Source organism: Nelumbo nucifera, chromosome 2 (genome assembly GCF_055504915.1).
Source record: "Nelumbo nucifera cultivar China Antique chromosome 2, China Antique-T2T, whole genome shotgun sequence".
Classification (NCBI taxonomy): domain Eukaryota; kingdom Viridiplantae; phylum Streptophyta; class Magnoliopsida; order Proteales; family Nelumbonaceae; genus Nelumbo; species Nelumbo nucifera.
The window spans coordinates 113,753,562-113,766,414 of NC_142650.1; the positions used below are offsets into that span (position 1 = coordinate 113,753,562).

At 40.5% G+C, this 12,853-nt stretch overlaps 1 protein-coding gene across 12 annotated transcripts in view; it reads right to left on the reverse strand.

Moving 5' to 3' along the window:
• The window catches only part of LOC104611168 (uncharacterized), a 77,033-nt gene extending 64,806 nt beyond the window's left edge, over positions 1-12,227 (reverse strand). For 8 of the 12 annotated variants that reach the window (XR_016082386.1, XR_016082387.1, XR_016082388.1 and 5 more), the window contains exons 1-3: positions 11,626-11,919; positions 11,364-11,495; positions 468-605 (exon numbers count right to left, since the gene is read on the reverse strand). Coding sequence is in view for 9 of the 12 variants with exons in the window: in XM_088897648.1 (XP_088753774.1) it covers positions 468-605; positions 11,364-11,495; positions 11,626-11,718 (363 nt within the window). In the remaining 3 variants the exon portion in view is untranslated. Of the gene's footprint in view, positions 1-467; positions 606-11,363; positions 11,496-11,625; positions 11,976-12,003 lie in introns of those variants that run through there. The other 4 variants (XM_088897646.1, XM_019200071.2, XM_019200070.2 and 1 more) reach the window with 3 other exon arrangements.
• Between the last annotated feature and the right edge of the window lie 626 nt (positions 12,228-12,853).

Consider the following 12,853-nt stretch of genomic DNA (forward strand, 5'->3'; position numbering starts at 1 on the left):
AAAGGAGATTTTCTTGGCATGGCCTAGGTCGGGAGGGAATAAGAAAGCCAAGGTAGCACAGAGTATCAGTCCATTTGCTGTTTGTTGGGGTATATGATGAGAAAGAAACAAATGTATTTTCCAAGAGAAATATCAACATAAAAGAAAATTGGTTGTTGAAATTTTTGCCATGGTGGTGCAGTGGTCTTTACTCCTCCCACAATTTAAAGACTTGAGAAGAGATATTTGGCAATGTCTACTTTGAATTTAGAATTTAGGACTTGGAGCTATAGTGGATTATTCTTGTATTCTTGCTTTTGCTAATATCTGAACGGTGAAATCTCATCACCATTTGCTTATATTTCTCCTTTTATTTTAATAGATTTTTCCCTTTTGCGATTAAAAAAACAGTCAATAATCGTAGGGTCCTAATACAATGCATGGAAAGTTTGTATCAATGGTCAAAGGTAGGATGGAGTAGCACTTACAGTTTTGGGTTGTTGTCCAAGCCCTTCTTTTGAGAAAGCTTTTGTCTTAGTTTCCTTTTCACAAACCTTAAATCTTTCCATTTCACGCTCAATAAGCTTGCGAGCATCCAGCAGAGCCTGCTCATAAGAGGCACTAACCTATGTCAACATATATCAACAAAAAAATTAATTGTCAACATCAAGTCCGGAATCTCAAGCTCCACAATCACAGATTACTATCAATACATTTTACACCAAATAATCCACATTTAATCCATTAAACACCAGATAATAAAGGTAAAGTTACTCATACAAACTCATAACTGCAAAAACATGAACCATCACTAACACAAACATAACCAAAGATCAGATGCAATAACAGTTGGGAAAAATTTCCAGAACAAAACAAACAAAAAAAAAGCATTCAAAATAGTAGTTTTTGGAACAACAAGGATATATCATGTTACTATAGAATAGAAATAAATAAGATACTCAATTGAAGCTCCAAGACAGAAATAACACAAGACGACAAAATATGTATATTAATTTTGTGACATAACATGGGTGAGAAACCCAAGCTATCCTGGATTGGATATCAAGTCAAAAACCCTTTTGCTTTCAAACCAGACCCAATGTAGATTTTCTCTCAAATTATCCCCATTTCATAAAGGCTTACCCCAAGTTTAAATACTCTTGGTGAACAACCAAAAAGGATTGAACACCTTTAAAACTTAGAAATTGCTGCACAGCTTTCCAAAGTTTTCCATTCTTTTGGCATATATGAATGCAATATATGCAGCACACTATTTTGATACTAGTAAGTGTGCATGTGCTTTGCACTTGCACATGGCAATTTTAGACGACGATGATGATAGTAATGATATGTTTCCAAATTTTCAACATTCTTTATATTTTTGTGTATAAAGCAATTCTTATTTAAAAGATAAGGGCATTTTATATTCTTAAATTCAACAATTCTTATTTAAAAGATAATGGCAGTTTAGTTAAGAATAGAATTCAATGAAAGATGATGGGAGTTAATACCTTAAATATAAGACTTAACGAGAGGGAATTAAATAAGATGAAAAGTACTAGTTAAAATTATATTTTCTGCCATCACAATTAGAGAGGGACCAAATTCACAAAAATAGGGGCATTTTAGTCAAAAAAAATCACGCTCTCATCCATACTTTTAATAATAGTATAGATACAGATATAGATATAGATTGTAAGAGAACAATCACATTTTAGCACTGTTTGACAAAAATTCTCAATCCAATCCATTTTATAGCATCTGCTAAGAGTGGTGACAAATCCTTTTTTCTTTTTTTTTTTTTTGAAGATCAACAAAAAAGTTAAATTAGAAAAAGAGGAGAAAAGATACAAGAAAAGGTGATAAGAAATTGCCCCACAAAGAGTACGTCAAAGAAAACCAAAAGCCAAAACACCCCTTTAGGCCATCTCGCTTTCCAACAGAGAACTATCACCCATATCACATTCACAAAACTCAAAACCCATCCCTGAACAAAAACACCCTTAACATAATACAAAAATGCAATAGATACCCCAAAACACCTTGCAGAAGCTTTTTGCCAACTAACCCTTTACAACCCTACACACCCAAGCCCCTTCGAATGATTTGCCATCCTTCAACTGATTTCTCTACAATTCCAAAGTCTGTGCTACGAATCTCTTTACTTCTTTTTATAAGCCTCTTTGTCTTCTTCCCCTTCTTGTTCCATCCAATCCCAAATAGACCCCCTTTCAACCTGGCAAACACTCTTGACACTTGTACTGGTAATCTTTTCAGCTTCTGAACCATTTAGTAGAAGCATTCAGGAAGGTTTCAGTAACCTTTGAACCCTTTGAATTGTGATTTCTCCTTTCTAACTCAAAGACCACATTCTTTTTTTTTATGAACGTCAAAGACCGCATTCTTCACAAAAATCTGATTTGTCATCTCCTTAATTCCTTCTTGAGAGTTGTCCCTTACCATTTCCTCAGGATTCAAGTCTTCATTAACCCCCACATTGTTTTCCTTAACACTTGACACACCAGGAATCATACAGTTCTTCTCTTCATCCTTCGACTGCAAACTAGACTTCTCCTCCACCTTCTTAAAAAGCTTCCCTGGTAATTCCGACCCTCTAATAAAATACAAACCCAAAAATTTGCTCACCTCCACCCCTGTGTTTACCACCATGTCCAAGTCAATCAACTTCCAGTTTCATGAGTCTCATCAATAATAATTTCATCTTCCTCTGGGTCCAAGTCCTCAAATATTTTTCGTTCACCTTCCTTAACTTTTTGTAGTGGCTTCACTCTATAGCTCTTGTTAATTATCAAAAATAAAATTCTACAGCTCTTTTTCCTTTTGTAAACCTTTGATCAGTCAGCTCTGCTCTCATCTTTCTCTCTTCTCCCTTCCCCTTCTTTACTTACTTCTTTCTCAATCTCCTCCCCAACTACACCCCCAATCTTATCCACTTCCAAACCACCACTTGTCTGGTTTTCTGTTTCAACTACCCTACCCTCAATCCACCTCTCCATTCTGAACCCTTCTATATCCTTTCCCAAACCCTCCTTTATCCCCTATCAAAAGCCTCTTCCTCTCCCCTTCTTTGTCAACCTCCTTATCCAATCTGTCTATAAGTACCCCAAAAGACCCACTTTTGTATTGGTGACAGATCAAGGATTTCCTTGGTGACCTTCCAACTCCCTCGCTTCCTCAGGTATGATGCTTGTTTTGGTGATTCTATTCAGTTCTGGGAGGATGTTTGGGCAGGTAATCAACCCCTCAAAGATCGGTTCCCTTCGCTTTACTCTCTCTCCCTTCACAAAAATGAGCCAATGGCAAAGTTTCTTCCAAACCCGTTTAATCCCTTGTCTTTAAACTGGGATTTTGGATTTCGTAGGGGGTTAAGGGATGTTGAGTTGACTTATGTCATTGAGTTGCTTCATTTACTTGAGCCAGTTTGTTTGGACCCTGTTGACAGATGTATTGTATGTATTGTACACAGGTTTAGTGCCCACAGGGGTATTTTTGTAATTTTGTAGACCTCTTGTGTTGTACGGCCAGTATGGTATAAATACGAATGCTTCACTCGCATGAAGCAGTTCTTTTGAGGCCTCAAGTCTGCAGCCTCTTCTCTTCTCCTTCTTCTTCCTTCCTTTCTTCTTCTTCTTCTTCTTCTTCTTCTTCTTCTTCTTCTGCTCAACATGGTATCAGAGCATAACCAACCAGGCCTGGAAAACAACCAGCTGAGGTCTCTCTCCACTGCTGCATAGAAGCTATAGTCCTGATGCTCGAAGACAAGGAAGAGGAAGCATTCTCTAGTGCTTCGGTTAGTCTCCACAGCCGAGTAGGGTTCTGCTACAAGAAAGCTGACTGCTCAACTTCCTAGCACAGAAAAGGGTTCTGCTACAAGTTTTTTCTTCTTTATCCTCCAGCCCAGGTGCTGGTGACTGGAGTTGCTCGGCTAAGAAGACTGTAGAAAACCATCCCAGATGTACGAAGAAGGGTTCTGGCCTGCAGAGAAGATTGAGTCCATGAGTGTACTGCCTATTCACAGTTCGGGTGACCTAGGTACTGAACTGAAGTTTCTCTGTTTATGGTTATCTTCTTGCACTATTTCGATGGACTGTTAATGTCCTAAAATATGAGTAGGGACTGTTCGGCTGTTTTTTCTTCCCTCCTCCGATTGTGTGTTGCTCTTTTCAGCTCTCTAAGGGACTATTGATGAACCCTAAACCCTAAGGGACTGTTCGGCTGCCCTGGAAAGTGGATATCAGCCGATTAGGTGTGGTGAACCACCACTTGTATTGCTGTTCCTACTGAGAGAGCTTCATGAAAGTTGTAAAACTGTAGGTCATTCAGACCTAGTTACACTGCAAGTGCAGTGTTCGTATATTGTTCTGTGGACTCCTAGGTCATTCAGACCTGGTTACACTGCAAACTAGTACTGCAGCTGCAGTGTTTATGCTTGGTTCTCTGTGAAACCGAAAATCAGCAAGTGCCTAGTTGTGGACTGTAGCAGCTCTGTAAGGCAGTGTGCCTTTGGTTTTGTGTACTTCTAAACCTAGAATCATGAATAGTGAAGATTCAGCTACATCCGGAATCTCCACAATGCTGAATGGAATGAGTGGGAGTAGTGACCTATCCTTCCCTATGGCTGTTGTTCCTCTTGATGGATTAAATTACCTAGAGTGGTCAAGAGGGATCAAGTTATACATAACTGCAAGGGGAAAAATAGGCTACATAAATGGAAGAATCAAAGAACCACCTTCTGGAAGTGCAGAACATGATAGATGGGATCAGGAGAATAGTATGGTTATGTCATGGCTTTTGATCTCCATGCAACCGCAAATAAGGAAGAACTTCATGTGGGCTGAAACTGCAAATGAGATCTGGGAACAGGCAAAATCCACATATTCTGAACTTCGACACTATGCCAAGATTTATCAACTACAAGCAGCCTCATCTACTTGTCAACAGGGGGAGAGAAGTTTATCAGTTTATTACTCTGACTTGACCACTGTTTGGAAGGAGTTGGACCATTACCAGAATATTGATTGGAAGTGTGATGAAGATGCAAAATTGTATAAGAAACTTGTCTCACAGCAAAGAGTGTTTGCTTTTTTACATGGTCTCAATCCTATCTATGAATCCATCAGAGTATGAATTCTAAGTTCTAAGGATCTTCCTTCAATTCAGGAGGTCTATGCTCTTGTCCAGTCTGAAGAGAGCAGGAGAAACTTGATGAACAGCACCGGAGGGGATGCAATTGTGTTGGCGGCAAAAGGGGGAACCTCTACTAGTGGTGGACCTTCTTCCAAGAGAGGGGATCTCCAGAAGAAAGCAGAAGATAAGGAAAAATTGTGGTGCACTAATTGTTAGAAGCCCCGGCACACCAAAGATACTTGTTGGGATCTCCATGGGAAACCAAAGTGGGCTCAGGATCTACCTAAGAAGCAAGGCTCAGATGTAATTAGAAGGCCCGGGCAACAGGGTACCAAGAAACACCACATGGCCAACATGGTTACTCGGGAGAATCAGTCCTCCACTTCTACTGTGACTCAAACACCACATGGCCAACATAGCTACTCTAGATCTTACCCAAGGGAGGATATTGTAAACTCCTTCAGTGACCATTTGGAGCTTTATGGTAGAGCAATTTGCCAGGTGGATGCTCCTCCCACCACCTCTTTTGCATCCACATCAGATAATCCTGCCACAGCTTTCCATGTTGCTTCTCACAACCTTGACTCTCCATGGATCATTGATTATGGAGCGTCAAAACACATGACTGGTATGTCCTCTTACTTTCAAACTTATCACCCTCTTTCTGGAAGAGATAAAGTGAGACTACCTGATGGATCATACACTTCCATAGCTGGTCAAGGAACTCTCTCTCTTCCCCTCGGCCTTACTCTTTCTGATGTTCTTCATGTTCCAAAATTCCCTATGAATTTGTTCTCAGTCAGTAGTGTTACAAATTCCTTAAACTGTTCTGTGACTTTTTTCCCTTCCTATTGTGTGATTCAAGATCTGGCCTCGGGGAGGACAATTGGTAGGGGACGTATGGTTGATGGACTCTACATGCAGGAGAATACGGCTGGCCTTCATGTTACAGAGTCTATGAGTTAGTTCAGAAAGAGTAAAATATATTTGTGGCATTGTCGTCTGGGTCATTTGTCCTTTGAGTCCTTGAAAGTTGTTTTCCCAAAATTGTGTAAGTCAGTGTCTGTTTCTAATTTTTCTTGTCAAACGTGTCAGTTAAGCAAGCATTGTAGAACTCAATTTCCTCAAGTAAATAGTAAATCTGAGTTTCCTTTTCACATTGTGCATTCTGATGTGTGGGGCCCTGTTACTTTACCTTCTGAGAGTGGCTACAAGTACTTCATTACCTTCATTGACGATTATTCCAGATACACTTAGGTATATCCAATGCGAACCCGTGAGAAAGTACCAAAAATTATCCAAGATTTTCAGTGGATGGTCTTCACCCAATTTCAGACCGAGATTCAAATATTTCAGTCAGAAAATGCAAAAGAGTTTTTTCATAGTGACCTCACGGAGTTCTTTGCTTCACATGGCTCACTTCATCGGAGCTCTTGTGCCCGCACGCCACAACAAAATGGTGTGGCTGAACGGAAGAACCGACACCTCCTTGAAGTGGCACGGGGTCTACTACTCCACATGAATGTTCCCAAACGATTTTGGCTTGAGGTTGTCCTATGTTCTACATACCTCATTAACCGAATGCCCTCTCGTTGGTTAGAGTACAAAGCCCCACATCAGCTTCTCTTTCCTAAGGCCCCTCTTCTTTCTATCCCTCCTCGTGTTTTTGGTTGTCGGTGCTTTGTCCAAAACCTATCTCCCACCTAAGGGAAATTAGACTCTCGTGCTATCCCGTGCATATTTCTTGGCTACTCATTCTCTCAGAAAGGGTATCATTGCTTTGATCCTGTTTCTCGGAGATTATGTGTCTCCATGGATGTTACCTTCTTTGAAGATGAGCCCTTCTTTCCTGTTTCTCCTCAGGGGGAGTGTAGACATGAGGAGAAACTGGTTCAGCTTCCTCCTCTTCCTAATCCTTCTCCTCCTTCTGACCCTCCACCTTTCCATGTTTTTTCTCGTTGTCGTAAAGGCCAACCAGGTTCAAGAGCTATGGAGAATCCAGAAGTTGTACCTCAAGTGCCATCAAATTCCTCGGGGGAAGCTCATACTCACTCAGGTAACTTGACTCCCAATGATGGTCCTGACCTCCCTGTTGCTAATGATCTTGACCTTCCTATTGCCCACAGGAAAGGTGTTAGGTCGTGCACCACTAAACACCCCATTTCCAACTTTGTTTCCTATGAGAACATCTCACCTTCATTTCGTGCCTTCCTTACCTCCATTGACAGTATCCCTATTCCCAAGAATGTGGCAGAAGCTCTCTCAGTACAGGATGGACAAATGCCATGAAGGAATAAATTGATGCTCTTTACAAGAATGGCACGTGGGAACTTGTTGATCTCCCTAAGGGAAAGGATCCAGTTGGATGTAAATGGGTGTTCACAGTTAAGCATGGGGCTGATGGAACCGTGGAGAGGTATAAAGCTCGTTTTGTGGCAAAGGGTTTTACTCAAGTATATGGAGTTGATTATGCAGAAACCTTTGCCCCTGTTGCCAAAATGAACTCCATTAGAGTACTTTTCTCTCTTGCTGCCAATCTGAATTGGGATCTACATCAGCTCGACATCAAGAATGCCTTCTTGAATGGTGACCTTGAAGAGGAAGTTTATATGGTTCAGCCCCCCGGTTTTCTGGCTCAAGGAAATGAACAGAAAGTGTGCAAGTTAAAGAAGTCTTTATATGGGCTGAAGCAATCACCAAGAGCTTGGTTTAGCAGATTTCATACTGCAGTTCAACAGAAGGGATACAAGCAATGTCAGTCAGATCACACACTGTTTGTAAAAAGGGGAGAAGGTAAAATGGCTGCCCTAATAGTATATGTGGATGACATAATTGTTACTGGTGACTGGAAGGATGAAATTCAAAGTTTGAATGGCTTCCTTGCCACTCAGTTCGAAGTAAAAGATCTAGGACCTGCCAAATACTTCCTTGGAATTGAGGTTGCCCGATCAAAAAAGGGTATATTCATCTCCCAAAGGAAATATGTCCTAGACTTGCTTAAGGACACTGGAAAGATTGGGGTTAAGCCAGTTGACTCTCCCATTGACCCCAACCATAAGTTAAGTGACAGCCAAGGTGAACCTCTTAAGGATGTGAAGCAATTTCAGAGGCTTGTAGGGATATTGTTGTACCTCTCTATGACTCGTCCAAACATAGCATATGTTGTTGGTGTCCTCAGCCAGTTCATGCATGCACCTAGGTCCACTCATCTTGAAGCAGCGGAGAGAATACTGCGGTATCTTAAGAAGTTCCCGGGTGCTGGCTTATTATTCCAGAAACATGGACATTTGAGAGTTGAAATTTACACAGATGCGGATTGCACTGGATCTCAAAGTGATAGAAGGTCTACTAGTGGTTACTGCACCTTTGTAGGAGGGAACCTTGTTACTTGGAGGAGTAAGAAGCAAACCGTGGTAGCTAGATCCAGTGCTGAAGCTGAGTACCGTGCAATGCACACGGAGTAGCCGAAGGTATGTGGATAAAGAATCTATTGGGAGAGTTGGGTTTTCCAGTGGACAAACCCATGACTCTACTCTGTGACAACAAGGTAGCTATAAGTATCGTTGCTAACCCGGTACTACATGATAGAACAAAGCACATTGAAGTTGACAAGCACTTTATCAGAGAGAAAATCATCACAGGCGAAGTATGCACTCCATACATCAGCTCTGAAGACCAACTAGCAGACATCTTTACAAAAGGGCTAAACCATTCCAGACACCAAGATCTCTGTGACAAGTTGGGCATGATTGATATCTATGCCCCAACTTGAGGGGGAGTGTTGACAGATGTACTGTATGTACTGTACACAGGTTGAGTGCCCGCAGGGGTATTTTTGTAATTTTGTAGACATCTTGTGTTGTACGGCCAGTATAGTATAAATACAAATGCTTCACTCGCATGAAGCAGCTCTTTTGAGGCCTTAAGTCTGCAACCTCTTCTCTTCTCCTTCTTCTTCTTCTTCCTTCCTTTATTCTTCTTCTTCTTCTTCTGCTCAACAGACCCCACATCTTCTGATCAAAAAGTTTGGATTCCTCTTCCAAAAGGTACACTTACTTGTGCTTCTTTTCTAAAATCCCTCAGCTCCTACCCCGGTTCCCGAGTGTTCCCTATTAAAGAAGTTTGGGTGCGACCTATTCCTCCAAAATTGATGTATTCTGCTGGGAAGTTTATTATGGAAAAATCAATACTTTGGAAAATTTGCAGAGAAAGAGACCTCAGCTCCTACCCCAGTTCCCGAGTGTTCCCTATTAAAGAAGTTTGGGTGCGACCTATTCCTCCAAAAATTGTTGTATTCTGCTGGGAAGTTTATTATGGGAAAATCAATACTTTGGAAAACTTGCAGAAAAATAGACCTTCTCTTTGTCTTTCCCTGAACTGTAGTTCCTTGTGTAAGGCACAAAATGAGGATTGTTTCCATTTGTTGATCTCCTGCTCCTTTGCTACGGCCTTATGGAGTTGGAGCCTTAGTTTATTTTGAGGTTGGTGGTATCCACCATCTGATGTGAGTTTGTTATTTAACCCATCTATTGTTGTTTGGCATACAAGAAGAGGCAAGATCATGTGGAAATGTATCAGGGCAGCCACCTTATGGACTCTTTGGGAGGAAAGGAATGCACGAGTCTTTTTAGAGAAGGAGAGAAGCTTGGATGAAGTAGAGGACTATATCCTAACAAGAGCAATACTTTGGTTGAAAACCTTGGATATTTTTGCTGATTTCTCTTTTGATGGCCTGTGGAGGAATTAGTCAGTAATAGCTAATACTTCTACCAAGAAGAATAGAAGTTTGGTAGGATGGAATCCGCCTCCAGAAGGTGTCATCAAGTTAAATTTTGATGGGAGCAGCCAAGGTAACCCTAGGCCTTCAAGTATAGGGGGTGTTGTGAGGAATAAGGACAGCAACATCATCTCCTTATTCTCTAGACCGATGGGAGTGGGGGGCTCTACAAGGGCAGAAATACTAGCGGCTGTAAAAGGGATCCAGACTGCCAACCAACTTGGGGTGGAACATCTCCTAGTTGAAGGGGACTCACTGGTGGTAACAGGGTGGCATTTAAACCTGGATGTTACCATTTGGGGCTACAAAGACCTCATCAAAAAAGTAAAGTAGTTAACCAATAATATGAGAATTGAGGTTAAATGGGTAAGTAGGTCGGCTAATACTATGGCTGATTTTTTGGCCAAACAGGGGGTTTCCAGGGAAGGTCTTTTTTGTGCTACATTGTAACTTGTTCTAGTATATTGGAAAGTTGTACTTAACTAGCTTGGAGAGGTTGCATCTCGTGCCTCTCCTTGGGGACCTTGTACTAATTATTATTGCCGATTAATAAATTTCATTCAATTATCAAAAAAAAGGATTTCCTTGAGGACTCTACAATCATATTGGAGAGGCAATATCTTTGATATCTAAGATGAGCCCCTCATTGCATTGGATCTCCAATCTCCATATTAGCCAATAGCTGATAGCCATGTTAGAGAAGGATTTGAACCCCAGTTCCTTTTGGTCTCTTGAGATCATCTTGTATTAAGCTTATAATGAAGTTAACAGAGGTGCAGTGGGGGAAGGAAGTCCCAGAGGAGATTCTTAGTGAAGAGTGATGTTCAGTTGTTGTTTGAATTTGAGTTTGGATGGACTATTATGTTTCGTTGATGATTAATGGGTCTAGTTTCCTTTTGGATTTTGGTTGTTACTTTATAAGGAAGACTTAGGTACTAGTCAGTCTTGGTATTGTTCTTTAAGGGGGTGGTTTGTAAGGCTGTTATGTTGTTATTGCTTCCTGGTTATACCTTCTCACCTTATCTTGTATCGTTCTTTTATTTTAATGAATCTTCCTTTATTATCAAATAAATAAATAAACTTGTGATGAAGAACTTGAATACAGAATCACAGTACTATCATGGCGAACACTCTCTGGCTCTAAATTGGATAGCTTTTAGCTAGTCTGCCAAGTTCTAGAGAACGATGCTCCATGAATACTACAAAAAGAAGCAAATGCTAAATGGACGCCTTGCAACACATTACAGAGAACAGTATGAAGAAATTCGCCAATGTGTGGTATTTTGCTTTTTTTAGAAACAAAAACAACTGCCAGCTGATTTTTTTAGGAAAAAAAAAAACAAAATCGTACATATTGACAAACAGCCTATTAGTGAATATTGTGTATATCGATCCTCATCCAGTTGACTCTATTGCAATGCAGATACCATGTCCAGATAAAAGAAGGCAACCATCTAACCTTTTTGTCCTTTATCTCGCTAGATTGTATCCATGTCTTTATCTGGTCTCTGTATCTCTGAAGTTTCTTAATCTCCTTCTTCAAATCCGCCTCGAATTTCTCCTTCTGGTTCGCATTATCGGTGTCGTAAACCTAAAAAACAAAAAAAAAAAAAGAATAGGAATGGGACTATAAGAAAATAGCAGGTGTTCGAGATGTAAGTGTATAAGGTAGTCATCGAGACTAGATGAAGTATATAATAGTTGTCTATCGGAAAAGTTACCTTGTTCCAAATGCTATCGAAGACATCGACACCTTCTTGGACCTTCTTTAGAACTCGATCGATCTCACCCTGTAATTTTCGACTGGCTCCCATGGTAACGCTGAATAACAATAGAATGGGCGAAAAAAATCGATCAACCAACCAACAGAGATCGCTATGTTTCAAGTGTTTCAAAATGAACGGAGATTCAAACTTCAATCAAAATTTTTGCTAGGTTTTCGGTTCCAATGGTCCTGAAGTTGCAGAGAAGGTAGAGCCGAGAGCGCTGAGTGGTAAAGTTTTACCAAAGTGACCGTATTTGCACACGCAAGTGGGCCCTTCTTATGAGAATCAGAAATCAGAATGCATCTAAAAAGGATAAAATGGAAGAAAGAAAACCGTTAATAGCCGCTCTGATTGTAAAAGCTCTTCCGCTGTCATACGACTCATACCCTTCCGGCATCGGGGGAATTACGTAAATAGCCTCGGCGCGATTTGCAGGGGAGACCGGGAGACTACTACTCGCAGGGAGCGCCTCACACATTTATTGTTGTCTTCGTTAGGAGATATTCGGGCAAATTTATTAAACTACTCGGTTTGGCTAAACTAAGTATACCCTAGGTTATGTTTAGTTTTTTTTCTTGCCTTTCCTTATCTTTTCCTTCAAATCAAACATAAATTTTGTGTGTTGAATATTGTCTAATACCACCCCTATTGTTTTTGACTTTGACTAACTTTACTATTACTATTAGCATCCACTAAATCCAATTTTACCTTTCATCCCGCTCCCTTTCTTCTTCTTCTTATTCTTCTTCCTTTCAATAGCGGTAATCAAGCTGGCTCAAACCTTAACCAATGGCAGGTGGTGGCGATAGCCTCCTCCACCTCCTAACCCTCTCTATCTCTCGGTGTACCCTATACCTCCATCCAAGTTTGCATATGTTCAAAGCCAGATCCGCTCATATCTGCATCTACTACTTCCCATTCGTCCATATCTGTGTTTGCTACTCCTACTCTGCCATGTCTGCGTCTTTACTTCCCCTCTATCCAGATTTGCATATATTACTTGGGGTAATCATATCCTATTTCCTTCCATTTTCACCAAGCAGCTTTTTGCAGCAATGTTAATATCTACTTTAATTATCGTTTATTGTCAAAATTTTGTTATAAATGGTCATACTTATTTTTGGAAAAGGACAAATTTTCCCATCTATTTTCCATAATGCAACTCTTAGTGGCATGTCTATGG